Source organism: Amblyomma mixtum, chromosome 2, assembly GCF_055824585.1.
Source record: "Amblyomma mixtum isolate Tamu chromosome 2, ASM5582458v1, whole genome shotgun sequence".
NCBI lineage: Eukaryota > Metazoa > Arthropoda > Arachnida > Ixodida > Ixodidae > Amblyomma > Amblyomma mixtum.
The window spans coordinates 40,295,843-40,321,402 of record NC_143013.1 but is presented as its reverse complement, the minus strand read 5'-3'; the positions used below and the strand labels follow the sequence as shown (position 1 = coordinate 40,321,402).

Genomic DNA, 25,560 nt, shown 5'->3' with positions numbered 1-25,560 from the left:
TGCCCAGTGAGACCAGCTTAGGTTTGTAACCCAGATCAGTCTGGCCATAAGTGTTCTTAGTGTGCATCCACTCTGAAATGCTAAGTTACAAGTGCCTTGACCTACTTTGTTCTCTATATTCAGAAGATGTTTAGGGTAAAAGCAGATACATTTGTTCTGCCAGTAGGGTGATGAAGGCTGTAGGAAAAGGAAAGAGATGGCTTAAGTTTAACAGTGTTAGTCATCTGCACATTTTCTATGGCTTTCTGATTCTCTCTGTATGTCAGTAGTGATGAGGGGATTACATTTTTTTCTCCTTAACTCTTATGTTACCGTGTCATTTTGCATTGATCACCGGTGATCGACGGATTCGAAGTGCGATTTCAGTGCTACCGGGGCTGCTGAGGATTTGTTGCGCTATCTAGTTTTTTGTTTAGACACTCTACTTTCGTTTCTTGCTAGTTTGTATTTTTCCCACAAGGCAACAATTTTTGAAGCGCCCTTAAAGTTTAGGTTTCGGTGCAGTGCGCTCGCAAGATGGCGTCAGTCGCAGACCTCACTACACTAGTGTCTATTGGTCGTGTGGCAAGTGTTAGTGCCACGGTTCACGCTTTATCGTGCGTTTTGCCAGCAACGCTACAGAAGATACAGCGGCGGCAACACCTGGTAGCCAGGCGATGAGCACCCGTTTGCGCATCTTGCACCCGTAGACAGTGCCTTGGAGCCAGCGACATGGTCGGTAGTTATAGCTTTACAGCAGCCGGCCTCTGCTCACATTGACTGTCATGGAGCGGAGGTGAAGGCAACGATGATAGCTTTTGTCCTGGCGTCCGATTTTCTACACAGCACAGTTGTAATGTGAGGAAGCCACCCTAGCTGGCGTTTGGCCTGCCACTGTCGCGTGCTTCAATGCTTTACGAGGAAGCCAACCTAACTGATGTTTGCTGCTCGTCTTTTTGCGGCCTCTGCAGTCCTTGCAAGCTGCTTTAAAATGGTGTTGAAACTACAGAAAAGGTCTCTTCCATTTTTTGTTCTTAGCTGATTAGGTTTTGCTTCTCCAGCTTGAGGTTTTGGAGGAATTTTATGGTACAAATTTTGGCTGTACCAAACCATTTTACAGTTTTTTACCTGTTTGCTATAATGAGGTTTCACTGTTTACCATTTATAATTTTCACGTGAGTAGATCATCACAAATGGTATGACGGATATACTTTTCATTTTTGATATTTTTTTCGGCAAAAGCCATATTTTGATACATTACATTTTACCTTGAAAATTTTTTGCTCGGTGTGAAAAATTTATATCAAGGACACCTTGAAAGCAGCCTTTTTTCATGTGGTGTCTGAAAAAAATTTCTACCTAGAAAAATTTTTGAGTTATAAATTCATACTTTTGATGGCTACTTTGCCTACAAATTGGAAACATTTTATATGCTCCAGAATGTTTTTATTATTTTTCTTGTGTTGTCAGTAAGTTTTTTTCTTAATTTTCAATTTTTTATTCACATCAAGTGGTTGTGTGGAAATAAATGTCTACAGAAAGGGCATTCTGTTGTGATTATTTTCATGCAAATTTAGCTTTTTACAGTTCACATATTTGGAAGAGAAATTATCTCGTACCTATCAAAAAGTCATTTTTCCTGTGGTAACGAAAGAGTTAAAACGAGCTTTCTTTTTCATTCCAACTACAGTAATTGCAGTTTTGTTCTTAGTAGAATGCAAGAACAGTTGTGTGCTGACTCTTCCTTAGAAGCATAGCGCTTTGGTAGTCATGTGTAGTATTGCAGTGGCTAAAAAAGATTTCTTGTCTTGATTTGTTTGCAGGCACCCTTTACCGACAATGGCCAGGGTCCGTTGCTGCGCATGGAGGATCTTTCAGATCCGCGCTATGCGCCTTACAAGCACATGTGCCGCCTCTCCTATCGGATCTTGCGGCTTTCCCAGCAGGACTATCGCAAGAACCAGGAGTACATCGCCAAGTGGTTTGGGTTCATGCAGAAGCAGATTGGCTACGACGTGCTGGCTGAGGACACCATCACGGCACTGTTGCACAGCAATCGCAAACTCCTTGAGAAGCACATCACTGCAGCCGAAATCGAGACCTTTGTCAGTCTGGTGCGGCAGAACCGGGAGAGCCGCTTCCTCGACTACCTCTCGGACCTGTGCATCTCCAACAAGATGGCGATCCCCGTCACTCAGGAGCTCATCTGCAAGGCTGTGCTGTCTCCGCACAATGCTGACATCCTAATAGAAACCAGGTGAAGCCCACTAGAAGGCAACCTTTCTGTTGAAGTCTAGAAGCTTTGCTTCCACATTTTGCCAAAGTGAAATATTTATCATTGGGACCTGAATTGCGAGAAAATTTTAAATGACTGTTGGAGCTCTTATAATACTAAGTGACCCCCCTTTTTTTTTCTTCATTTTCTTGACGTAAGGCTTGCTCTTAATTTTGAAAAAAAAAACAGGAGCAAACCTGGACGGAGCTTAGGCAAGGGATCTTTTAAACATTTTTTCTTTTTACAATAGTTTACAATAATCAAGGCTTCAGCTCTTTGCAAAATGGTTGCATAGGCTGGCCCAACAGCTCTGTTTTTTTTTGTCAGCTCTATTTTTAGCTGTATTGATTGTAACGTGACAATTTAATATCGACATCGTGTACAGCTAGCAAAGAAGAAAAGGCATAAAGGAAGTAAGAATGCGCTAAGGTCAGCAGTAATTCTGGTGTTGCTGAAGTGGGTGCAGTTTCTGCCATTGTGTTTAGTATAATCTAAGTTATCGTGGGTAAGCCCCCTACTTTTCTGCGGTGAGAATTTTTAAATTCTGGAAATGAGAAAAAAGAATTTCGCGGGGAGCATCCTGCATTAATGTGTGTGGCCTTTTGCGCATGCGCTCTTTGCCTCGATGGCACGAGGTCGTTGAGAAGTTTGATTTTTTTCGCAACTCACGGGCCTAGTGCTAGAGCTCACTGTGCTGTCTAAAAAAATAGCGTAAAACAAATTTGCGCAATATTCATAGTTTCCATATATACTGCAAGGTGCTTTTGGAAACAGTGACTCAAAAAAAAAAAAACTCCAGTTATATTTATGAAAATATGGTAGTACTGTTTATGACAGGCGCCAGTATCATGACATCGCACAGAAGAGTGCAGACGTCTTGCTGCGAGAAACACAGCGCTTGATGCACTAGCTTGCTTGAGCAGATGGGGGAAAAAGCATGTCAGGGCACCAGCAGAACTTCATTTGTTATCAGATTCCATGTTTGAAGAGAGTTTAGAGAATTAAAGTTATGTTCTCATCATTCTGTTATTTCTACTGACATCTACAAACACAGTATCTTCGAAACAAGAACAAGTCTGGTTGGTAACCCAGTTTCGCAAAAAAATGCTGAAATCCGCAATTTTCTGTGGAATTGTGAGAAACTAGAGGCCTTCATCGTGAGAAATGCATAAAGAAGAACTGTGTAGTGTGAAAATTTTGTCTTGTGTCTTGGGCTAAAAGTGAGTCTGTGGATGTACACCTTTCTACCTTTTTGTCTGCTTTGCTTGTGTATTCTTGGCCTTGTGCACGAGCTCTCTTCTTGGAACTACGATCCATTGCCAGCAGGGGTGGATTTATGGGTCACTCTTGGAATGAGGGGTTGTAGCCGAGAACGGTCCCAAATGCGCCATTTATTTCTTTGGCTTTTTGCATAGAAAAAATTGTGTTCAGGGTGGTTTTATGAAGAAAAATTTCTCACGTGGAGGTGGGTGACTCTCCCACCACCCATCCCATAAATCCACCTCTGAGTGCCAGTAAGGCCCAGTATTTCCCACTTTTCAGAAGTTCTTTGTTTGCTGTTATGTGGCTCTTTCAAGGAATACTTTACCTCAGGAGCCTTGAACATGTCCGGCGTGGGCACAGTGCAGAACTCTGCATGAAGTGAAAATTGTGCTGGCATGCCGAAATGTTGTTGTGCCCTGCTGTTGCAGAGTGGTCCGCAGCCAGGTGGAACTGGAGATGGAAGGGGGCCCACCCACGGTGGCTGTGGAGGAACAGGTGCTCCTTCTGTGGGACGGTGGCCGGCAGGCACGCAGCATTGTGGAGCTGGCACAGGACACTGAGTGCCCCACTGCACGGGCCACCCTGGACTACTACCGGTGAGGCAGTGTGTCCCAGCTGCTGCTGCTGCGACTCTGCTGACCGGTCATGTCAGCCTTGCCTCAGCCAAAAACACACCTTAGTGCGACTCACCAGGGTGCCTGGCAGCATGGCTGCCAAAGTGTTTTCTCTTCTTGCTTGTTTGTATTAGTGACCTCTGTCATCACCATCATCATCATCATCAGCCTGACTACACTCACTGCAGGGCAAAGGCCTCTCCCATGTCTCTCCAATTAACCCTGTCCTTTGTCAGTTGCCGCCACTCTATCCCCGCAAACTTCTTAATCTCATCCGCCCACCTAACTTTCTGCCGTCCCCTGCTACGTTTGCTTTCTCTTGGAATCCACTCCGTTACCCTTAAGGACCAGCGGTTATCTTGCCTTCGCATTACATGCCCTGCCCAAGCCCACTTCTTCCTCTTGATTTCAACTAAGATGTCATTAACCCGCATTTGTTCTCTCACCCACTCCGCCCGCTTTCGATCTCTTAACATTACACCTATCATTTTCCTTTCCATAGCTCGCTGCGTTGTTCTTAACTTAAGCTGAACCCTCTTTGTTAGCCTCCTCTGTCAGTTGAATCCTTTTGGCATACTTCACTAGAGACAAATGGAACTCAGTAAAATGCAATGAGCACACAGCACAGAACAGTGTACAAGCGCAAAGCACAAAACAAAGCATATGCATTTTATCATCATAGATAAAACAACATGTCTCTTATGTGTGTCTATGATGATGAAAGCAACAGCGTGTTGCACAGAATGAGGAGAATAAATTATTGAATCAATGACTGCCATGGTTGAGACAAGTAACGTACTGATAAAGAGCGGTGTTGATGTGAAGATGCCTAGGTCAGGTAGGCTAGGCAGGTTACGCATGACCTTCCTGCGTATGGGGCATTTCTGGGATGTATAATTGGAAGACAAAGAGGATTCTCAGCTGCGCAGAATGAAGTGCAATTGTGAAATTGGATTGTGTGCAGGGACTGCATTACTGAATGCTATATTTCCTTTTGTTGAGGTTTTCATAGAAATTATTCATAAATAAAAAAGAGAGTATTAAGATATGTGTTGGCTGCTGTAACAGCAGTTAATGCCGTATTTACTTACATAATGCTCGCGCTCTTTTTCGCGAAAAATTGATGTGAAGTTAGGGGGTGCGATAATTCCGTGGGGAGAATTTTTGAGCAAATGTCTTGGAGTGCTAAAAGCAAATTAAATAGGCTGTGAATCGGGATTCTCAAGCCAGCTATTTTAAATATAACCAAAACATTACTTTATAGCAGGACTTGCATTTGTAATAAAAGTACAGTTCCGACATAAGTAAGAACTGCAAAAGCACTTTATTTGCCGAGGCTAGCCACCCGCAAATTCACCATCACTACTTCTCGTGTTTGGTGGTATAGCATCAGGATAGACAGTAGTCTGTACAGTTCTACTCAGAGTCCGTGTTGGCATTGCCGTCTATGGTCGCTGCTTCATTGGCTCCTTCAGCTTCCTTTGCTTCTTCTGATGCTTCATCCTCGTCCCACACGAAGTGGTCCTCAGTCATGTCCTGGGCATTAGAAATTCCTATTTTCTTGAAGCTTCTCATGATCATGTGTGCAGCAATCACGCCCCATGCCTCCGATATACAGTTGCACAGTAGCTCCACAGACGGTTACTTGATTTTGCCGCCTGGTGTCAGAGCATGTTGGTTTTTGGCCATTCATTGTGCGTACAGCTTTTGAACGTTTTCCTTGAACTTCTGGTGCAGCTAACGGATAATATCATTGTCTCTTTTTTTCTGCAGACACCAACTTGACCTCTTCTCGGGCATGTGCTTGGACAGGCAGTACCTGGCCATAAACAGCCTGTCGCCTCACCTGGACATTGAGCTGATCCACAAGTGAGGATGCTTGTGTAGTGACCATTTGTTTCAGTTGCAGAAGCAGAGTTGCACTCTGGTGAAAATGAGCAGCCCGTTTAATTGATTCATGCGCTAGTTCTTTTTTTGTAGCATTTCTGTGCTGGTTTCGAGTGGGCCTGACTGGGTATATTCCCCCCTCCCCTTGTTTAATTACACTAATAATTACTGCACTGAAGCATATATACACATATATAAGGCGACCACGAATATAATGCGAGGAAGGAGTTTGAGAACTCACGAAAATGAAAAACAAAGATATTACTCTAATAGCGCAATCTCATACTGTTCAGGCCAACCATAGCTGAGGGCTAAAAAAATCTGGAAATGGCACACAAAAGCTCAGAAGCAATGAAAACATTGATATTTTTTGAGAGGCAACACTTCAGAAACGCACGTGACACTATCGAGTGCAGCAAGGCCTGCAACGCGTTGATCATGGAGCGACGGCCGCCGTCACTGCTGTGCCATCGCTGCATGTGCTTCATCGTGCACGGTCCTGCGCCCGTTCACTGTTCTTTTCTTTCCCAGCTCCACCGACCTCTTAGAAAGGCCATCTCGTTCTCACTCCATCCTTTGCCCCATGGTCATTGCAATTTGGCTTCTTTTAGCATCTCGCGAGCCTGGTAGTAAATTTTGGTGTAGGTTTCTCAAAGAGCTGTGGGAAAAAAATTTCATGCTCTATTCGTACCTTGGTACGAATATAGCGTGATATAATCGTAACTTAAGTTGATCTGAGGAAAAAACCCACGTTATGTTCTCTTAAATATGGTACATATTGTGCCGTGTAAATGAGGGGCACATGCAGTGGTGTGGCATGTTTCCCTTTTATGTGTCATGCAGCTAGGCAGAGATTGATGAAAGATGCAAAGCTTTCAAGGCTACTTCCTGGTGTGAAGTGTGGCTTCATGTGCGGCTGCTTCATCTCCCGCTTGCAACTCCCGCTTGCCTTTACCCACTCCTGCCACTGACTGACAGCTGTCAAAGTGTGTCCAGAGTTCTACGGTCAGTGTATATAGCCTGAACAAAGTCCACTTTTGCAGTAATGCTCACTTTATGTTGCGAAAACAGCTAAATAACGGAAGGAACGAGCTTAGCACAGTGTAGGTATTGTGTCTTGCGATAGTGTGTGACACTGTTGTCTTTCTCCCTTGTTACTCTCTGCTTCTTGTGCTGCTTTGGTTCATGTTAACGTTGCTGATGATTCTTGCAGGTGCATGGCAGACGAGAACCTGCCGTATGAGCTGAGGGCAGCATTTTGCCGCCTTATGCTGCACATGCACGTGGACAGGGATCCTCAGGAGCTGATCACACCGGTCAAGTATGCGCGTCTCTGGTCGGACATCCCTGAGCAACTTTCCATTCAAGAGTGAGTCATGCTATGCCAACGTTAGCATCTTGGTCTTGCATCTCTAATGTCTGGCCCTAGGGAACTAATTGTTGTTAGCCCTCCGTTGCCAACAAGCAGATTGTACTTTTAAAAAGATTTTGCTGCTCTGCCTCACAGCCACGTCAAATGGAATATTTTTCTATGGCGGTGGTGCTGGGGCAGCGGCAGTGACGATGCCGGTATGCTTTGCCAATACAAAGACGAGGAGCGGCATATAAACCGGAAGCCCAGATGCATGTACTGCGGGGTGTGAGGGGCTAATCATGCGTGCACTTCTGGACAACAAGCGAAATTTTCTGTGGATGCAGAACCAAGCAGCGAGGCACGCAATATGGGCAAAAGGATCTGCGCAATGACTCTACTTGTTGCTTGCTGCTATTGCTTTGGCCTTTGTGCAAAATTTCTTGTACATGGAGCTCAGCCTTTAGGAAGCTGGTAGAGAGAGGCATGGTCCATGATAAGCTTTCTTTCCCTTGCTCCTTCTGGTCATGCAAGGACCTTTTTATGGTCCTTGCATACCTGTTGAGGCTTGTGGGTGAAATAAGGTGCCCATATATTGCACATTGTCCACCCTGGCAAGCATTTGTAATCGTGAATATTTTATATTACAAATGAAATAATGAGTCACCAGATAGGGTACACAGTAAGTAATATTTGCAGTGTACCATTTTTAAAATCTAGTTTCTTTGGTGATTTGCTGTCCCCAGAAAACCACCCCATATTGCCAGTGGTGAAACTTAGTATTAAATATGAATGAAAGAAAATTGTAGTTCATTTTATTTTGCACATTTTACTTGTTGACTGCAAATATGAACCAATTATTCATGTGATAAAGTATTTTTCTTTTTGTTGTTAATTAGCAATGTGTCTCTTCAGAGTTTTTTTTATTATTCAATATTTGCCTGACGGGAAGGCAGTGGCTGGGTTCTTGTTTTCGATAAAGGTCTTGATTGAATACAGATTTCAGTGAAGAAGGAGAGTAAAGGCTAAGCCTCAAAGGAGTCAGGTGAAAACAGTATTGCTTCTTAGTTTCATGCTTATTTCTAGCATATAGCGCTTCAATTTGTACATCCAATTTTATTAATCCTGGGATCGAATACAAAGATTATTCGAAGGGAGCATATTATTTTATTTTTTTTTTAAAAGCTTGGCACCGGAATTCTTAGGAACCTCTAAAAGTGGATTCAGGAATGTGATTTCAAACGTTTCATCATTAATGCAAATAATTTTTTGAAGCAACAAAATATTGTCTTCGTAATTTTTGTCATACCTGGTTTGATAGTGCCACGAAATTGTACTGCTGTGCTCGTGTTCTGAATGCTGCCTGGCTGAGATGTACACCTTTCCTTTTTTGCTCACTTTTATGCTTGATACTGTTGACAACTGCCTTTGTTCATCGTGCACTTCTCTTGAGAATGGTTGCGAGCGAGCGGTCTTATCAGAGTGGCTGTCTCGCAGCTATGATGCGAATCGCCATCCTGACTTGGGCAAGGAGGCAGTGCAGCGGAAGTTCAAGCCAACCATCACCTTTGTCGAGGACTACCTCTGCAATGTAGTCGGACACGTCTGGTCTTTCGCAGACCGGGAGCAGAACAAGCTCACTTTTGAGGTTTGTCCTGCCCACCCCCCCCCCCACCATGCACACGAGAGTTTTAGTTTCAAAGGCAGTCAGGCACTCATGTGGTCTCTGAACAGCCATGAGAAGGTGGACAAGCTTTGCTCACGCAATTAAACTATGTTGTGATTTTTTGCTTCATATCAAAAGCTGTGTAAGGTTGCTTACTGCGAAGTGATGCTTCACTACAAGTGTTTCACATTGACTTGACTGAAATGTAGTTGTTTTGAATTTTTGGTGACTTCACCATGCTTGAGGGGAAATCAGTTTCTTGGAATCGAGAATTGAAAAACACATTAGATTAATGTTGTCATTTTTTTTAGGAACGTCTTTTTTTTTTAGAGGGCATTGGAAGCATAAAATTCTGTCTTGTAGTTGTAGTAGTAATGACATATTCCTACATCTATAGAGTCAGTCTTAAAGTGCTTCTCTGTGTTGAGCTAAGCAAATTTGCTCACTTAGGTTACCTAAGTTATGACAGTGCTTGCATTGGCTGCCTTGGTCTCAGTTTCTTAAGCACTGTGCGCACATTAAAGAACACCAGGCTGTCGAAATTAACTCAGAGTCCTTCACTTTTGTGTCCTAGCCTGAGTAGCTTTGGGACCTTTAACCCCACAATCCACAAATTGTAGCCCTGACTCAAGTGCAGCACAAGCTCTGAGCTGAAAAGCTGCACGCTCAGCAGTTAAGTACAGTCAAACCTCATTATAGCGAACAAGTAAAAAAATCATAAAATAATTTGATGTAGCCTAAATTTGTAATGTGAAGTTTCGCCAAAACTTCATGCAGGAGAAGCACAATTTAATCATTTGGATGGAAACTGCGAGAGACCTTTTCCAAAGTTTTAGCGCTGTTTTGAAGCCTCTCGCTACGATTGCAGAAGCCGCAAAAAAACGATTGTTAAACGCCAGTTAGGTCGGATTCGTTGCACAGCACTGAAGCACACGGTGATGGCAGGTCATACATCAGGTAGGGTGGCTCCAAGCACAACAGTGGTGTTACATGAAAAGTGGGGCACCAGAACGAAAGCTACTGTCGTCTTCACCACTTCCATGGTAGCCGATGTGAGCACAGGATGGCTACTGGAAGCCTTTAACCGACCTTGTCACTGTTTCCGGGGTCCTATCAACGGGTGCGACAGGTGTAAACGGGTGCCGACCACCTGGCTACCACCATATCTTCTGTGGGGCTGTTGGAAGCACCAGATGAAACGTGAACTGTTGTGCAAACGCTTGCCTATGCAGTGAGGCAAACCCTGCTGCCTGTCATCTGAGCAGGCACAGCCTGACGCTGGGCAGTTCTGTATATCCGTTTTATGGCAAATCACATTCGATATGAAAAGTAAGAATTATCTGTGTTTAAAATATTTAGTAACAGTTTGATATTGCCAGCAGTTCATAATATCAATGTTCGTTATATCGAGGTTTAACCACCCACTGCAGCTGACCAGCTGTGAACGGTTACTGTACTTTTCCCACCTTCTTTGGAACTCAGTGTGAAGCGTTGGTTTGCTAATTGGAGGCTCGCAATTCTTGGCTCTGTGTTCACTTTGGAGTTTTGGAAGTCCGTTGTGTATCCCATTCTTGTTGTTATTCTTTATCTTCTAGGTCGTTAAACTTGCACGAGAGCTCATCTACTTTGGCTTCTACAGTTTTAGTGACCTTCTTCGCCTCACCAAGACTCTGCTCAACATTCTTGACTGTGTACCTGAAGCTGCCATTGCCAATGGTGAGAATATGGCCATAGCCAATAGTCTGACTTTGCTAATGTTTGTCCCGTTTTTTTTTTTATATATATAAACTAGCCTCTGAAAAGGACCCGCAGTGTGAGTAGAATGGCTAATCTGTATCTGTTCTTCTGTCTTGATGCATGAGTTTGGCGTGGGTTATTTTGCTTGGTTATACACTTGGCCATGGAGCTCCCAGGGGGCTACTTGTCTGTGCTTTTAATGTGAATGTGACATAGGAGCTTGTTTTAGAGTCAGTGCCCTAATCAAAAGCACGAATGTTTGATGTTTCTTACTGTTACCTGTGGATGGCTTGTATTTTACTAGAGCTGATGCTTGAAATTCTATTCTGTCATATTTAGTAAGTAAAAATAAGTTGCATTTTGTTACTTCCATTATACCGTTTGTCGTAAAGTCCATATAGTCTTGAAATAGACATTGTTGTCAGTAATTTTTCAACATACGCAAAACGTGAATATTTTGAAAACTACAGCTGACACTATCTATTGCCATATACGCACACAAGCACACAAATACATATATATTCATTCAACCACAATCAGCATAATTTGCACTCCTTAGCACATGGCATTAGAATGAAGCTGTTTTCTTTTTGTTCTGTTGTGCTTTCTGAAACCTCGGCTGTTAGCACAACACCTCTATAGTAAACTCGCATATAGTATGAGCATGTGCACAGTAAAGTGAAACTGCAGTCTCATTTTGCCTTCCATAGGTCACTGTACATTTTTTTTTTCATTTATAGTAAACTCATCTTTTATAAAGAGCATTTCACAATGGCGATGTACTTCCCTTGAAATACTTACGTCGTGGCACATGAGCAGTCTAGGTCATCTCAGAGTAACAGACCAGTAAAGGCGTAATCGCGAGGCCAACATTCGAATGCAAATTGATGGCGACGACGACGTCGAAACCCGACTGTGGCGGTCGCATTTAGATTGAGGTGAAACACAAAACACCTCTTTGCTGTGCGATGTTGGCGCACTTTAAAGAACCCCAGATTGTCCACAGACGATCTTTGGTGCGCAGACGATTTCGACCTCTGTCCAGCGTGCCTCTTTCCCGCGGTTGTATTTTTTTGCTGGGTTCGTCAACTGGAGCGGTCTTGCTGGTTTCCACTAGTTCTAGACAATTTTTTCCCTCACACTGAACTGTCTTTCTGCTCTGTTCCCATTCTCCAGTTGGTATCCAATGGCATACAACTTTAATTTTGCATCATAGCTCCTTCGCCTCACAGGCAGTATCACTGGCATCATGATGAGCAGCAGCGATGCAAGACATGCGCGAGGCCAAACGGATGTGATGCAAAATTGAAAGCTTTGCGAATATGGATGGACTGGCTGAGCGCTGCCGCCTCCGCATTCAGTCTGATTGAGGCCCGATTATGTGATTCTATTCATGTATTAGCATTTTAACTATAACGCGAGTTTCTTCTCTTTTACACATAGAGTTTCTTTTGAGACATAGGTCCCGGCAAAAGGTAGTGCATGGTGGCGCATTATTTTTTGCTGGATTTAAGTCCCATCATTATATAGAAGCACTGGTGAAAAATTCAGAAAGAAACCGTGACTTACACACCAGAAAATATGGTGCATTTGGGTGCATGAGTGTTGTTCCTTTCCTGAAAACCGTGCAGGCAGCTAAAGCTTCTTTGGGCTTGTTATTATCCAACCTGGAGAAGAAATGAACTGCATGTGAAGCACGTGAGAAGTGTGAAACCTTCCCTCGTATTGGTTGCATGGGCTTTTATCTTTTGTTTTGGTTTATTTTGGGCAGTTAGCAGTCTGTAAATGTAAGCTGACTGACACTCGTGATGGCTGTGGGATGGAAACTTTGTGTTTGCATTTGCAGCCCAGGGTAGCGTGCTTAAGTCCCTGGGAGATGTCGGCACAGTTGTTACCAACATGGTGCTTGGGTCCAACTCCATGGCTAAGACACCCACGCCGGCACCCCGAAAAAGTGCTGCAGAGGACACCCTTGTCATGGACACCAAGCTAAAGATTATTGAGATCTTGCAGGCAAGTGTGACCCTTGCATAATGCTGGTATTATACTTAAGGACGCAGCGTGCAGCTGTTACTACAGTAAAAGCTCGTTAATTCGACACTGACGGGACCGCGAAAAATTGTCGAATTATCCGAATGTCGAATTATCGAATGTACAACAAAAAAACAATGTTTGCCGCAACCTTTATTTGGCAAATAAATCTGTTATCGTTGCCTGCTTTTTCGAGCGAATTTGAGCGACTACGATAGCTCTAACAGTGCCAGGTGCTGCGCGGCACACGCACCGTCAGGGATTTTTTTCACAGAAGTCCTCCCGCACGGACAAGGCTTCTGCGGCTTCTTTCACCGTGCACTTTGGCATTTGGGGCAACTGCTCACAATTGTAACCTTCCGAGGAATCACGAATCGTCGTTGTCAGCGCCTGTCACTTATATTATTACATCCTCGGTCAGCTGACAGGACACAAAGGTGAGGCGCGCAGGCACTGCACGCTACCCACACGAAAGCAGCGTGGGGAGGAGGTGAAGCGAGCCCGTCTTTGGCCGCTTATCTGTTCTTTCAGCCAGCGTCCGCTTCGCAGCTGCTGCGAGGCGCGTCTTATCTTTTCTCTTTATCTTTCCTCTGATCTTCTAACTCTCCTTTATCTGCACTAGGCAGCGGTAGTTGCTCGGCTGAGCCAGTAGGCAGGCCCGTGCAATTTCCGTTCACCCTTCTCTCAGTTGCAACGAAACAGCAACAGCAAGCAGCCCAATAAACACGCTGACAAAGCGCACAATTACCAAAAAAGGCGCCGCCTTATGCTTAAATAACCGCGATCGTAGCAGCAAGAACACGTGGAAACGACGACACACGCCAAAAGGAGACTTGCTGTCGATAGCGTTAAGTGGACGACACCAACACGACTGCTGCGAAGCACAAAAAAAAAAAGACGCCAGCCGCTTCGGCCGCCGCCGTGGCCGCCGCTAACCTCGCTTCCCTCGCCCTCGCTCACGCTGCTGACTGGGATGACCATACAGGTGGCCTATCAGCCGTACAGTAGCCCCGCTCGTGGCAGTGTTTTTTCTTTTTGCTCTCGGCACACCGGCTTGGCGGGCTGCGGAGTGAAGTCGAATTAACCGACGCACGGCAAAATTGGTTCGAATTAACGAGAGTTTCGCCCCATAGACTCCTATGTATAATTGTAGGGACCTCGCGTGCGCGTCGAATTATCCGATTTTCCGAATTAACGGGGGTCAAATTAACGAGCTTTCACTGTATATATGAATTTCCTCCTTTGTCTGCCACAATGCTTTTGACTTAAAAGGAATGGCAGTCTGTCAATTGCAAAAAGGGCTTTGACACTTCTGTGCTTGGCACTTGTACTGTGCAAACTTATCTGTAACATCCTAGTGCAGGTTGTTGTTCTTTTAGCTCATCACTGAACACATGGAATGTCTACATTCCATTCCAGGCTGCCACGGTGGCTCAGTGGTTATGTCGCTTGGCTGCTGACTCGAAAGACGCAGGTTCAATCCTGGCCGTGGTGGTCGAATTTCGGTGGTGGCGAAATTTTAGAGGCCTGTGTACTGTGCGCTGTCAGTGCACATTAAAGAACCCCTGGTGGTCGAAATTTCTGGAGCCCTTTACTACAGCGTCCCTCATAGCCTGCTTCGCTTTGGGATGTTAAACCCCCATAAACTAAACCAAACATGCCATTCCATTTCATTTCCTTGTCATATTGTTTTTGTATTGTCTCTTCAGTTCAGCTGTGTTATCGTTGCTCTAAGGGCAACAAACTTAAAAAACATGCTAGATGGTACTCCAGCTTGATTAACACAGTGCAAAAAGAAAAAAAAAAGATGGTGGATGACACACGTTTCTGTTTCTATGTAACATGCTCGTTACGCTCTAAGGCCATGTGTGATCTTCACTGTTTGATTCAGTGTTCATTAGAGCTGTCTTGATGCACAAGAACTCAATTTTTTATTGTTTTTTGTTGACATTTGTGAATTCTTCCTCATGTTCAGTTCATTCTGAACGTGAGGCTGGACTACCGCATCACGGGGCTGCTGACCATCTTCAAGCGGGAGTTCCAGGAGAGCCATGAAAAAGCTGATGAGACCATTGTCGTGGGCGACAAAGGTGTGTAATCGTGGAGAGGAGAGCTTATTTACCTAGGTTCTTATTTCCAACACACATGCATCTCAGTAGGATGAGGTGCATAAAGTGGCTGCTGAAAGTTAGTTTCATTTAGCCTGTTACAAAAACACAGACAACTATAAACATGCAACTCCAGGCAACTTGCCTTGTTTACACAGGGCTTTTGTCGTGTCATATATGGCTCAAGTTCTCGATTTTGCTTCTTTCCATCTGATACATTGGACAGAGTGAAAAAGACAGCTAGTGCTCTGTTTTTTTTTCATGTGGGTTCGGGCTGAGGAACCTTTGATGCAACATATGGACTGCTGCCATTCTTTCCTCATTTATTTTTGGATGACAAATTTTGTATATATTTATGTGCAGGTTATATGTGGGTACAATATGTATATAAGCATTATATACAAATTGTATAATTGTTTTTCTTTATTTGATTTTTTTTCTTTGAACTGACTGACCTGACGTCAGTTTTCTTTTTTTGCGACGTCTGTTATGTGTGAATGTGTGAAATTGCTTGCTTACTGGATGTTACTTCTAACAAAACCACCCCCAGCAGGATTCAGAGCTCTGTGGTAGTGTGTTACTTAGTGCCTGTCTTGTGTATTGTAACCTGCTGATCTATCCTCTGCTGCTGCAGGTGTGGATATGGAGCGCATTGGCAGGGAAGCAGAGGCCATCTTCGGGGGCACGTGAGTGGCAGTTGACTGCTCTGCACCTCTGCATTTGCAATGAAACCTCGGCGTGCGAAATATTCCTCCATTTTGGCTCCACTGACATGCAGCTGCTTGTAAAGGAAATTAAACCTGCAATATTGTGCTCAGCAGCAGAGCGCCTAACTGCCAAGCCACCATTGCATTCAGTAAAAAAAAAAAAAAAAAAAGCTCTGTGTGCGCATGGAAAAAAAACGTATGCCTGATGCCCACATGGTATGTGGGCATGTAATGTTAGTGTGCTGTGCCAAAGTGTATTTTTGCTTCATTCTCTACCTCCTGAAGGGTTGCATTTTTCGTCTGGGTAAAAACATCTTGGCTGAGTTTCCACTGTAATGCAAACTGCATTCAGCACTTGAAGTGCTGTATGGCATATTTTTCTTCTGACCACAAGTGATTTCAACTGCACTCGCCACTAGTGCTCAAAATGCTGCAGAGTCTTTGCAATGCAGCTATCACTTCAAAACAGAAGAAAAACATGCTATTCGGCACTTCCATTGTGCCTCAGAAGAGCCTCTAGCAGATAGTGAGACTTAAAATCCTTACCTTTCTGCCCCGTTGTACAGAGAATTGACAGCAATACCCTTATCATATTTATGCAGTGAGGACTATGTTTATATGCTCTCACCACACTCTGACTAGCCCTACAGCAGGCAATGGCGGCTGCTACGCCAATGAGTGCCAAGTGCTGTTTTATGTGCGCGATGCCATGTATACACATACGATTGGTGATCTTGATGAGCTGTGTCATATGTGATGTCATAATGTTGGGACGCCACGAGCGGTTTCAACTGCACTCACCATTAGTGCTCAAAATGCTGCAAAGCCTCCCCAATACAGCTATCACTTCAGAACAGAGAAAAAAACATGCCGTTCAGCACTCTGTAGCTACTTACATCGCCGAGTACTGCGTCACGCAACTGGGCCTGCATGTGGTGTTGTTTTGTAATGTGTGTTCACTTTTTGGCAATGAGAAGTTGCGTTCTTTGAAGTCCTGCCTTCACAAGTGCCCACCACCATTTCTGCCGGTGTGCAGGGAAGACCTGGGGGACGTGGACCTGGATGGTGAGGGTGGGCGCACGTTTCTACGCGTGCTGTTGCACCTGACCATGCACGACTACCCTCCACTGGTATCGGGGGCTCTGCATCTGCTCTTCAAGGTGTGCACAGCTTTCTCTGGCAGTCATGCATTAAAGGTGCACTGAAGAGGATTCTGAACTTGTCTTTTTACCGCGAGAACTCGATCTACACGTTCCGAGCTTTCTTAGAAACTGCGACTTATTGCCCTGTGTGGCCGATTTTCCTAATTAAATCGAATTAACGTCCGGCTCCCGCCTTTATTTTTTTAATTCTGCCTCGTACGGTGGGCGGAGTCGACCAACGCGTGAAGTGCCTTTCAGCCAGCTCCGTGGAGGCTTTGCTTTCGCTTTATTTTCTTTTTTAGGTTTCCATGAATAAATAGTTTCATGCGCAGATAATATAGCCGCAAAATAAGCCCGCAGAAATAAAAATCGGCGCGGACTATTTCCTACTACGGACTACTACGTATTACTCCGCTGATGGCAGAGCGGCAAGCCGCCACGGGACTGGGTGAAAGGCGCTCCACGCGTTGGTCGACTCCGCCCATCGTACGAGAGAGAATTAAAAAAAAAAGGCGGGAGCCGGACGTTAATTCGATTTAATTAGGAAAATCGGCCACACAGGGCATTAAATCGAAGTTTCTAAGAAAGCTCGGAACGTGTAGATCGAGTTCCCGCGGCAAAAAGACAAGTTCAGATTCCTCTTCAGTGCACCTTTAAGCTAATCATCTGTCACACCAGTTTACTGCACTTATTTCAAAGTCTTTGATTTTATATGCATCTCATAGTGAGCAAGTGGTGATCTGCAGTTTTTGTGGCAGTTTGCTAACACAGCTGTTGTCACTAGGAGGTGCAACTTGTCTTTTCCACAGTGCTTTTCATGTTTTGATGGGCCCTCCTGTTCATTTGTACAGCAGCTTGAAGTTACTGCGCTTTGTAAGCCTAGAAGTTACAGTAATTTTGGTGCAGTCTTTTTTTTTTTGTTCTTGTAATGTCGAAGGTATTAAAAGCAACAGAACCTTGATGTGAAAAGTGGTACTGAGGTACTGAGGTACACAAAAGTCTTTCCTAGTGCAGCGCATGTGAGTTTATTGCGTATGAATTTTATTGAAAGGTCTGGCACTTTACTGAAGATTCTACTTTGAAATTTTACTTCATGCATAGGATATTTAGGTAGTGTCAAAACTGTGTCCTAATAGCCCTGTCTAATTTGTAACCATATCTTTCTGGGCGTTAGATTTCTGAAGAATAGCCTACTTGAAATAGACTGGGACAGCTTCACCCAAGCTGCACAATCCTGATTCCGTCTTATTTGCTGCTGTAAAAAAAAAAAAAAAAAACTGCTGATTTAGAGCTGTCCTTTTTTTTCACTCAAAGGAAATCTTCTAGCCCTGACTGAAAGAACTTGTGATGTTTTCCTCGTGCAGCACTTCACTCAGCGCCAGGAGGTGCTGCAGGCATTCAAGCAGGTGCAGCTGCTTGTGTCTGCTAGTGATGTGGACAACTACAAGCAGATCAAGGCTGATCTGGATAAGTTGCGCAATCTGGTGGAGAAGTCTGAGCTGTGGGTCTTCAAGGCACGCGACGAGGACCCAGACCATGACCAGGAGCTTGACAAGAGGCTCGTCTTACAGGGCGACTCACTGCGTCCTGTGAGGCTTGACCTGATCACACATTCACATTCTTAAACTTGTTTTATGTCCCCGCTGTTTGCATATTGCTGCTCAAGTTTATATTCACGATGATATTCATATTAATATTTCTTTATACTGCTGCAGTTTTTACTTTTTATCGTTTCACCCCCATTCACCGCTTGATGATATCTTCGCGTATATACAGCCGAGCCCACTTTTAACAAACTCAACGGTCATGGGGACCACCTTCGTTGTAGTTGAGGTTCGTAGTAAGTGGACTTACCCTATTATTGCGAAAAAGGTTAAGTCAGGCAAAATTTGCATATCTTTCATGAAAAGGCGTGTTATGCAGGGCTTCTTTTTCATGCAGGCTGTATAACACCGCTTTCCAAGCACTGCGAAGTAGTCACGTACTTCTTGATGAAATAATTTCTGCCACCGAGCTGCTTAAGGGATGCAGTATCACTTATTGCGATGTGAGCGTTCATGGCAACTTGTCGTAGGTTGGCCTCTCCATCTTTGACCCTCAACAAATTTGTACAAATGCAGCAACGAAGCTGCGTAAGGCAAGTGCACACAGAATGTATCAATTACACTGCCTGTTGTATGTGCGCTGCTTCTGCCTGGCAGCAGCTCAAAAGTCAGAGAACTGGCTGGGCCAGAAGGCATACTGTGTGACTGACAGTCAAGATCTCAGATAGCTGCCATTACTTGATCACCGGCTGTGTGCAGTTGTTCTGTGCTTTCAGTGCTGCTCTTGTTTCGCACGCGCCATCCTTCTACTCTCCATATACCAACCGGCACAAGTGTATGCACGGACTGACACTGCAGCCTGTCAGTGCGCGCTTGGTTGGTGGTTTCAATGCAGACTTTTTATTGCTTTCTTGATGTCACCTGGTTGTGTTAAAAGGGGGTAGTGGATGTCATGGTAGCCAGGAAACGCTTTTTGGTCTAGGGGTAAGCGTGTGTTTTTTAAGGGTGGAGGCGAATTTGCGGCGCCTCCTTGTTCGCTCTAACCTAGTTGTGCTGTCAGAGTTGTTCATTGTGTCTGAGACGCAGTGCTATTACTCGAATACATATCTTGATGCTAGCACTACCCTCGTTTGTAATAAGCGAGTGTTTGATATAACTGCAGCTGTTGTAAGTGCGCTCGACTGTATACACAATCACACAAGTGTTGCTTGTAAACATCAGCATTGTTCTTATTATGAGTAAAAGCAGGTGTATGAAACTGTTGTCTATATTCAACACACTTGTCTTGGTTTCTTCGTTTATGTATTTATATGTATTGTATTGATTAGTAAACAGCATTAGACAGTTTCAGCATCCTTTACTCCTGCTGTAAACATAAATGGGAGCCAAGGGGAGTTAAGCATGAAATACTTTGCGTCATGGTGCGATTGTTTATTAAAGTTGCCAATATTTGAAATCTGAAGGGCCTTAGGTTGAACTGTCCTCAGCCTCTTCTGGCAAGTACAGTTTTGGTTTCTGAAGCACAGTGCAGTTTGCAATTTGTAGCAGTTAGGACTAGCTGTTAGCAAACTACAGTGTAGCATACTCCAAGCATCTCTGTTTATGCGGTTGAGGTTATTCTGTTTCACAGTTTGTGAAATCAGCATCACAGGTACGTTTGTCTTTTTGCCCAGGAACTTGTTCCAGCTAAGGAGGCTGGGGAACTTGAAGGCACGCCAGCAGCAACAGACAACTATTCAACCATCCGTCAGGTGGGCTATGCTTTATTATGCTGAGCATTGCTTGTCCACTGGTGTTGTGCCCAGTGTAATCATATCACTCTGCATATTTTTTGCGGCAGGGGGCTGTCACGAAGTGGGAGCACGCCACCAATGGGCTCCACACTCTCTGTTACCAATTCTAGGGGAGGAGAGACAAACACCTCCACCCAGGTGCCAGATCTTAAGCAGGACCGAGTGGCTAACCGGCGATAGGTCCACGCCTGACCAGCCACTGACCGGAGGCACGACACAGGAGTCGGGAATGAGAGTGAATATAATTTAATTAACAAAGAGAACAACACTTTCACCAATTCATCAAGAACAGCACAGCGCAAACACAGGACAGACGGAACAAATTTTAGCTTTGACGCCCAGTATCAAATCTGACAGGCGAGAGGAAATACAAATACAAGGCACTTTTAAAGGAAAGAATTTAGGCTATAGTTCTTAAATGTGGGAGTGGCGGGGGCTTAGCTGTCCGGGTGGTTGAGGTCCGGTCCGAGATAGGCGTTGGGCTGTCGATGTCGGGTCCCCGAAGTCGCTACTTGTTGCCCAGACACTTCGCGATGAGCCGACCACCTCTCGGCTGACACTTCACACACACGCGCGGTTAGTCAGCACACCGCCACATCTAAGATCTCCACCTCGACTGCTCTCCGCCGCATTCCACAGTCCCCCCCGTGGTGTGCCCCTCTCTCCCTCACCATCCCCAGACAGCCCGGGGCCCGGGACCGGCGAATCAGAGGCGGTGACGAAACGTAAACTGTCGCGCCGAAACGTCCCGCGCCGAGCCCCGGCTGGCCCCGCAGACGCTCGAGCCGTAATTCCGCGTACAGGAGGTCACTGGCCAGACAACTGCTTTCTCATCGTCGGAGACCAGACAGCGAGAAGTGCGTGCGTGAGGAGGGGGGGTGGGGGGGGGGTGCGCGTCGGGATGCTTAGGACGGAGTCCCCGCCGCCGGGCCCAACCACTGCTGGGGAAAATCGCAACTGGCGCGAATTCTGTTTCAGGGGCATCCTGTTTTTTTCATGAGTAAACGTATGTTCTCTTTTGATGCATCATCATCTTCTGATGATGGTGCATCAGCAGCTGCATTATCAGCCTGCAGTCTGGGCAGAATGGATTGCATCACCTTGCAGCCATGAATTCATTCTTTGGTAGCTCATCAGTTAGCTGAATAACTAACAGCAGATTGCTGCTCACTGGACTTTGTGCAATCAAACGTTTTCTCTCATTTCTGGCAGAATCAACCTGACTTTAATTTATGGTATATTGATAAATAAAGTAAATGATTAATCTATGTTTTTTTTTGCTTCGCCTGCTGTGTAGGTTATTGATAAAAATTGAAGCTTCTGGTGGTGAATTTTTACCAGTAAAATAAAAATACTATCGAGTGGGTGTCCATACGTCAGGGAACTTTGCAGTGGTCTTTTTTTTTCTGAGGTTGCACGCATCAGTACTATTTGAAACTTCAGAATGGACTTTTGGAAACATATTCTTACAAAGTGTGAGCACTTCTTTTGACAAATAACTGGACTAAAGGAAAATGTACTGTGATGCTGCCCAAATGTAAGGGTGCGTGTGGTTTTTCAGATACTGGAGCGCTTCACGAAGCTGTGCTACCAGATGGGGCCAGGCGGAACCAAGCGGCCTCGCAAGCACGAGCAGCGGTTGCTCCGCAACATGGGAGCACACGCTGTTGTTCTCCAGCTGCTGCAAATTCCTTACGACAAGGTAAAGAAGGACAGACTTTCCCAGGTCTTGTGGAATGCATGCGCTGAACTGCAGCTGAGTTTTTTTGTCTTCCTTAAATGGCGATGCTGCGTGTTTGTCTCTGTCCCTCGCACTTTGCTTCATTCACTGCCTTTGCTTGCCTGCAGCTCATTGCACAGCTGGTCAGTTGTCATAACGAAACAAAGGAATAGAAAAAGGAGAGTTAAATACTTCTGTTTTCATTGTTCGTTTGCAGCTGTCTGGCTTCTGTGCTTTTTGTTTGTCTCCTGTTTATTGAATGCTTTGAAAACAAAAACACTGTATGAGAAACCTACTGCAAAATGTGCATCCTTGCTTAAGGGAGTTAGGTTAGTTAAATGTTTCATGCCAAAGGTTTCTGACTGAGGAGCTTTCTTTAGTTTGAATAAAGATTGACTGCTGTCAACAAAATGTGAAGGGAAGCCAGAGAGAGACTTAGCTACTCTTAAGTTTTATGGTTTATTTGCTTTTTATCTCTATCGTTTTTTTATCTCTCTTTTACTTCAAAAGAACGAACCTGTGTCATTATTTTAAATTTGTAGTGCACCTGATCTTGCAGCCTTTTGTTAGATCACAGAAGTCTGAATGGCTATTTCTTTTGAAAGGTAGTCTTTTTTTTTTTTTTGTATTGCCACCAAGAAGCAGTGTTGTGTGTAGTACCCGAGTAAAATATAACTTTGCTTATTGTGGTGACACATGTGTGAATTAACAAAATGTATTGATAATAGCTTATTATATGCTTTGCAGATGTTTAATGATGGAAAGGTAAGCAGAAATGCATGCATTGAGGTACAGTGAAGATTGAACTATGAGACATTTGGCATTTTGATGTTAAGGATTTTTAAAATCTAAAAACAGGTGGATTTGCAAGGCAACATGCTTAATTGACGTACTCTTAACATTGGTGAAGATATGGAGAACGGATGCATTTTTAAAATGCAGTTAGCTTTTCATAATGTTGCCAGTGACTTTCGGTGATGTATGTGATAGTAGAATAAGGAGCTCTCGGTGACTAAAAGAAAGGAACTAAAGGAAAAGGACCAAAGCAGGGAGTGCTCTTTGCATTGATGACTGCTTGACATTGATGAGGCACATGCTGCAGCAGAATCGATAGGACTGCCTGGTCTACATTTACCCATTCCTGCTATAGGCAGCGAAGCTTTAGGCTACTGCTGGTCGCATCATTGTTTTTCATCTGAGGACAGTCTAGTGGGTTAAAATCAGATGACTGCCTTGACCACCGCACACCATTTACTTTTCTCCTCTGAAATCATTTTCTCATAAAGGCACTACATGATCACTTGGTGTTATTGCTTGCATTAGTGCAGCTGCAGCCAAGCTTCTTTTATGCTGAAGTTTGCATGTGCTTTGTTTTCTGCCTTCTTTGCTCTTTTATTTTTGGCCTCTTTTGGTCTCTTTTACTATCACCGTGACATGCAACACAGTGCATCGCACTTACACAGCACTGCACTTTCCTTTGCTTCCATTCAATCCCATGCAACCAAGCAACTTATCATGCATGCACAATCATCTGTGCACTTCTGTCAATTACGGGTGGCCTAGGGCTAGAAACCTGGCTTTATCATGCTTGCACATTCCCATGGATTGCGTTTAACTTCTCATTTCTTTAAAAGCTATATCATGCCTGCCAGGCAGCATTGGTTCACATAAATGCATAAAAAACGCGTCATTTGAACGTTCTAGGCAAACGTTTAGATTACTACCATTCTTCTGCTGTTCAAGCATCAAGTGATATGATAAAATTCTGATTCCAGACAGTGCTATAGACAAAGTGGCCATGCTGTGGGTAAAAGTGTCATGTGGTGCTTTGTTATGCCTGTTAACTGACCATTTTGCGGAGCATGAGCTCTTCTACTTATACCAGCATCTCATAGATAGATAGATAGATAAATTTAATGAAACGAAGGCAAAGAGGTCGGCCAGAAATACTCAGAAGGTTCAGAAAGCATCTCATGTCTGTAGGGCATCTTATGTTCAGAAAAGATATAGGGCTACTTCCCCACTTACTAGGTAGGGCCCTTAGTAGTTGAGCCTGCTCAATTGGGAGGCAAGAAAAGAAAAATAGAAGGAACTTGTGTAGTGTCTGGACCACATTTCTGTTCGTAAATTTTACAGAAAAACTCGCATTGTTTGTTCACATAGCCAAGGGCCTAAATGCTTGGCCATCACATGAAGAAAGCACAGAGCAGCGAATTCAGTTTCAAGCATGGGGAGCAAAAGTAATCTAATCACTGTTGCTGTGGGATATTAGCACAGTCCCAAAGCAACTAGAGTGTGACAGAAAAACAAAAAAAACTGCTGTAGAAAGACTACGAATGAATGCCACAACTATGAAATGAGCATCTGTAATCTATTTTACAACCATAAGTAAATAAAGGCAAGAAGCCTATAAAAAGTTTCCTGTGTTGAGAATTTACTAGAGCCAGATGGGTCATTTATTATTTTATTTATTTATTTATTTAGGACATACTGCAGGCCCAGTGAAGGGCCCTGGCAGGAGGGGCACAATAAACACAATACAAAAAAGCACAAAACAAAAAGTACAAGGCAAGTACTCATGGGTCATTCCACACCAACTGACCCAGGCTTTCTTGCTCAGCCATTTTCTTTTTTTTTTTAAATTCATTGGCTATTGCATTACTATAGCAAACATTACCGTATATACTTGTTTTTGCCTAAAAAATTTTTTCACATCGTGGCCGTTATTTTAAGTTTGCAAGTGTAGCGAAACCTGGTGTTAAAAAAAAAACAATAAAAAACTTTTTTTACATGTGACTATGAAACTTTCATATAAATAAAAGACACTGCGCTTTCATATGCCATAAATTTAACTGACTGTTTTATTTTTTTTTTAAGATAAAACACGCAAGAAGGCACAAAAGAATGGAATTCTGAAATCTTTTTATCAAATTATATGCTGTCATAGTAGTCATTCAAACTATTTTGTGAAGTTGTCCAGAAAGCAGAGAAGCTGATAAAAATATGCTTCAGAGATAAAAAAAATGTAAGGCGGGTTGTTTGAATAAAGAATATTCATTTGCTGGAGTCATTTACAAGGTGGCATTCAGAGACTGCAAATATGTGGCATCTATAAAGCCATACATTTAGCACTTGGCATCTAGGTTGTGGTGCATCCCAAACCATGCTGGGCCATTTTCTTTTGCCTTGCAGAAAGAAGATGTACGCATGAGCGAGGTGATGCGGTTGGCGCACGACTTCCTGCAGCACTTCTGCCTAGGAAATCACCAGAACCAGGGGCTGCTGCACAAGCACATTGACCTTTTCCTCACTCCAGGTGTGAGTAGAAAAATAAGTTTGTTGGGGCTGTCTGCCTTCGTCTGGATGGATGCATGGTGGTCACCTTTTGGCATGTTGCTTTACTGTGTCAGGAGTGGATGCGAAGCAGAAAATTGCAGTTGGTATTTTAGAAGCTGGGCAAAGGTGCCTGAACAAGATCAGCTGGGTAAATGAGGGGCTTTGTTCTTGTAGTTGAACTAAAGAGGTCATCATTAATTGGTACAATTTTTGGCATCTCAAGCCAAGAATGAAATACTGTGTTGAAATGGAAGCATCTAATTTAAAAGTTTGTGCATCAGTGAGAGTTGGTCCCATGGCTCATGTCTATCGTAGAAAACTTTCGTCACAGTTAAAAGTCACGAAATTGCTAGCCTGCTTTCTGGCTTATTTCAGTGTTTCCTCGACGATGCGGGCTTTGTGGTATT

The 25,560-nt window shown here is 44.0% G+C and overlaps 1 protein-coding gene across 7 annotated transcripts in view; it reads left to right on the top strand.

Moving 5' to 3' along the window:
• Itpr (Inositol 1,4,5,-trisphosphate receptor) overlaps nucleotides 1-25,560 on the top strand; it is a 78,260-nt gene that overhangs the window by 9,907 nt on the left and 42,793 nt on the right. For 5 of the 7 annotated variants that reach the window (XM_089571252.1, XM_089571250.1, XM_089571248.1 and 2 more), the window contains exons 10-24: nucleotides 1,803-2,236; nucleotides 3,946-4,113; nucleotides 5,905-6,000; nucleotides 7,232-7,387; nucleotides 8,867-9,017; nucleotides 10,631-10,751; nucleotides 10,828-10,848; nucleotides 12,619-12,785; nucleotides 14,779-14,893; nucleotides 15,546-15,597; nucleotides 16,655-16,778; nucleotides 18,125-18,349; nucleotides 19,978-20,055; nucleotides 21,659-21,799; nucleotides 25,010-25,135. In XM_089571252.1, coding sequence (XP_089427378.1) covers nucleotides 1,803-2,236; nucleotides 3,946-4,113; nucleotides 5,905-6,000; nucleotides 7,232-7,387; nucleotides 8,867-9,017; nucleotides 10,631-10,751; nucleotides 10,828-10,848; nucleotides 12,619-12,785; nucleotides 14,779-14,893; nucleotides 15,546-15,597; nucleotides 16,655-16,778; nucleotides 18,125-18,349; nucleotides 19,978-20,055; nucleotides 21,659-21,799; nucleotides 25,010-25,135 — 2,175 coding nt within the window. The remainder of the gene's footprint in view (nucleotides 1-1,802; nucleotides 2,237-3,945; nucleotides 4,114-5,904; nucleotides 6,001-7,231; nucleotides 7,388-8,866; nucleotides 9,018-10,630; nucleotides 10,752-10,827; nucleotides 10,849-12,618; nucleotides 12,786-14,778; nucleotides 14,894-15,545; nucleotides 15,598-16,654; nucleotides 16,779-18,124; nucleotides 18,350-19,977; nucleotides 20,056-21,658; nucleotides 21,800-25,009; nucleotides 25,136-25,560) is intronic. The other 2 variants (XM_089571251.1, XM_089571254.1) reach the window with 1 other exon arrangement.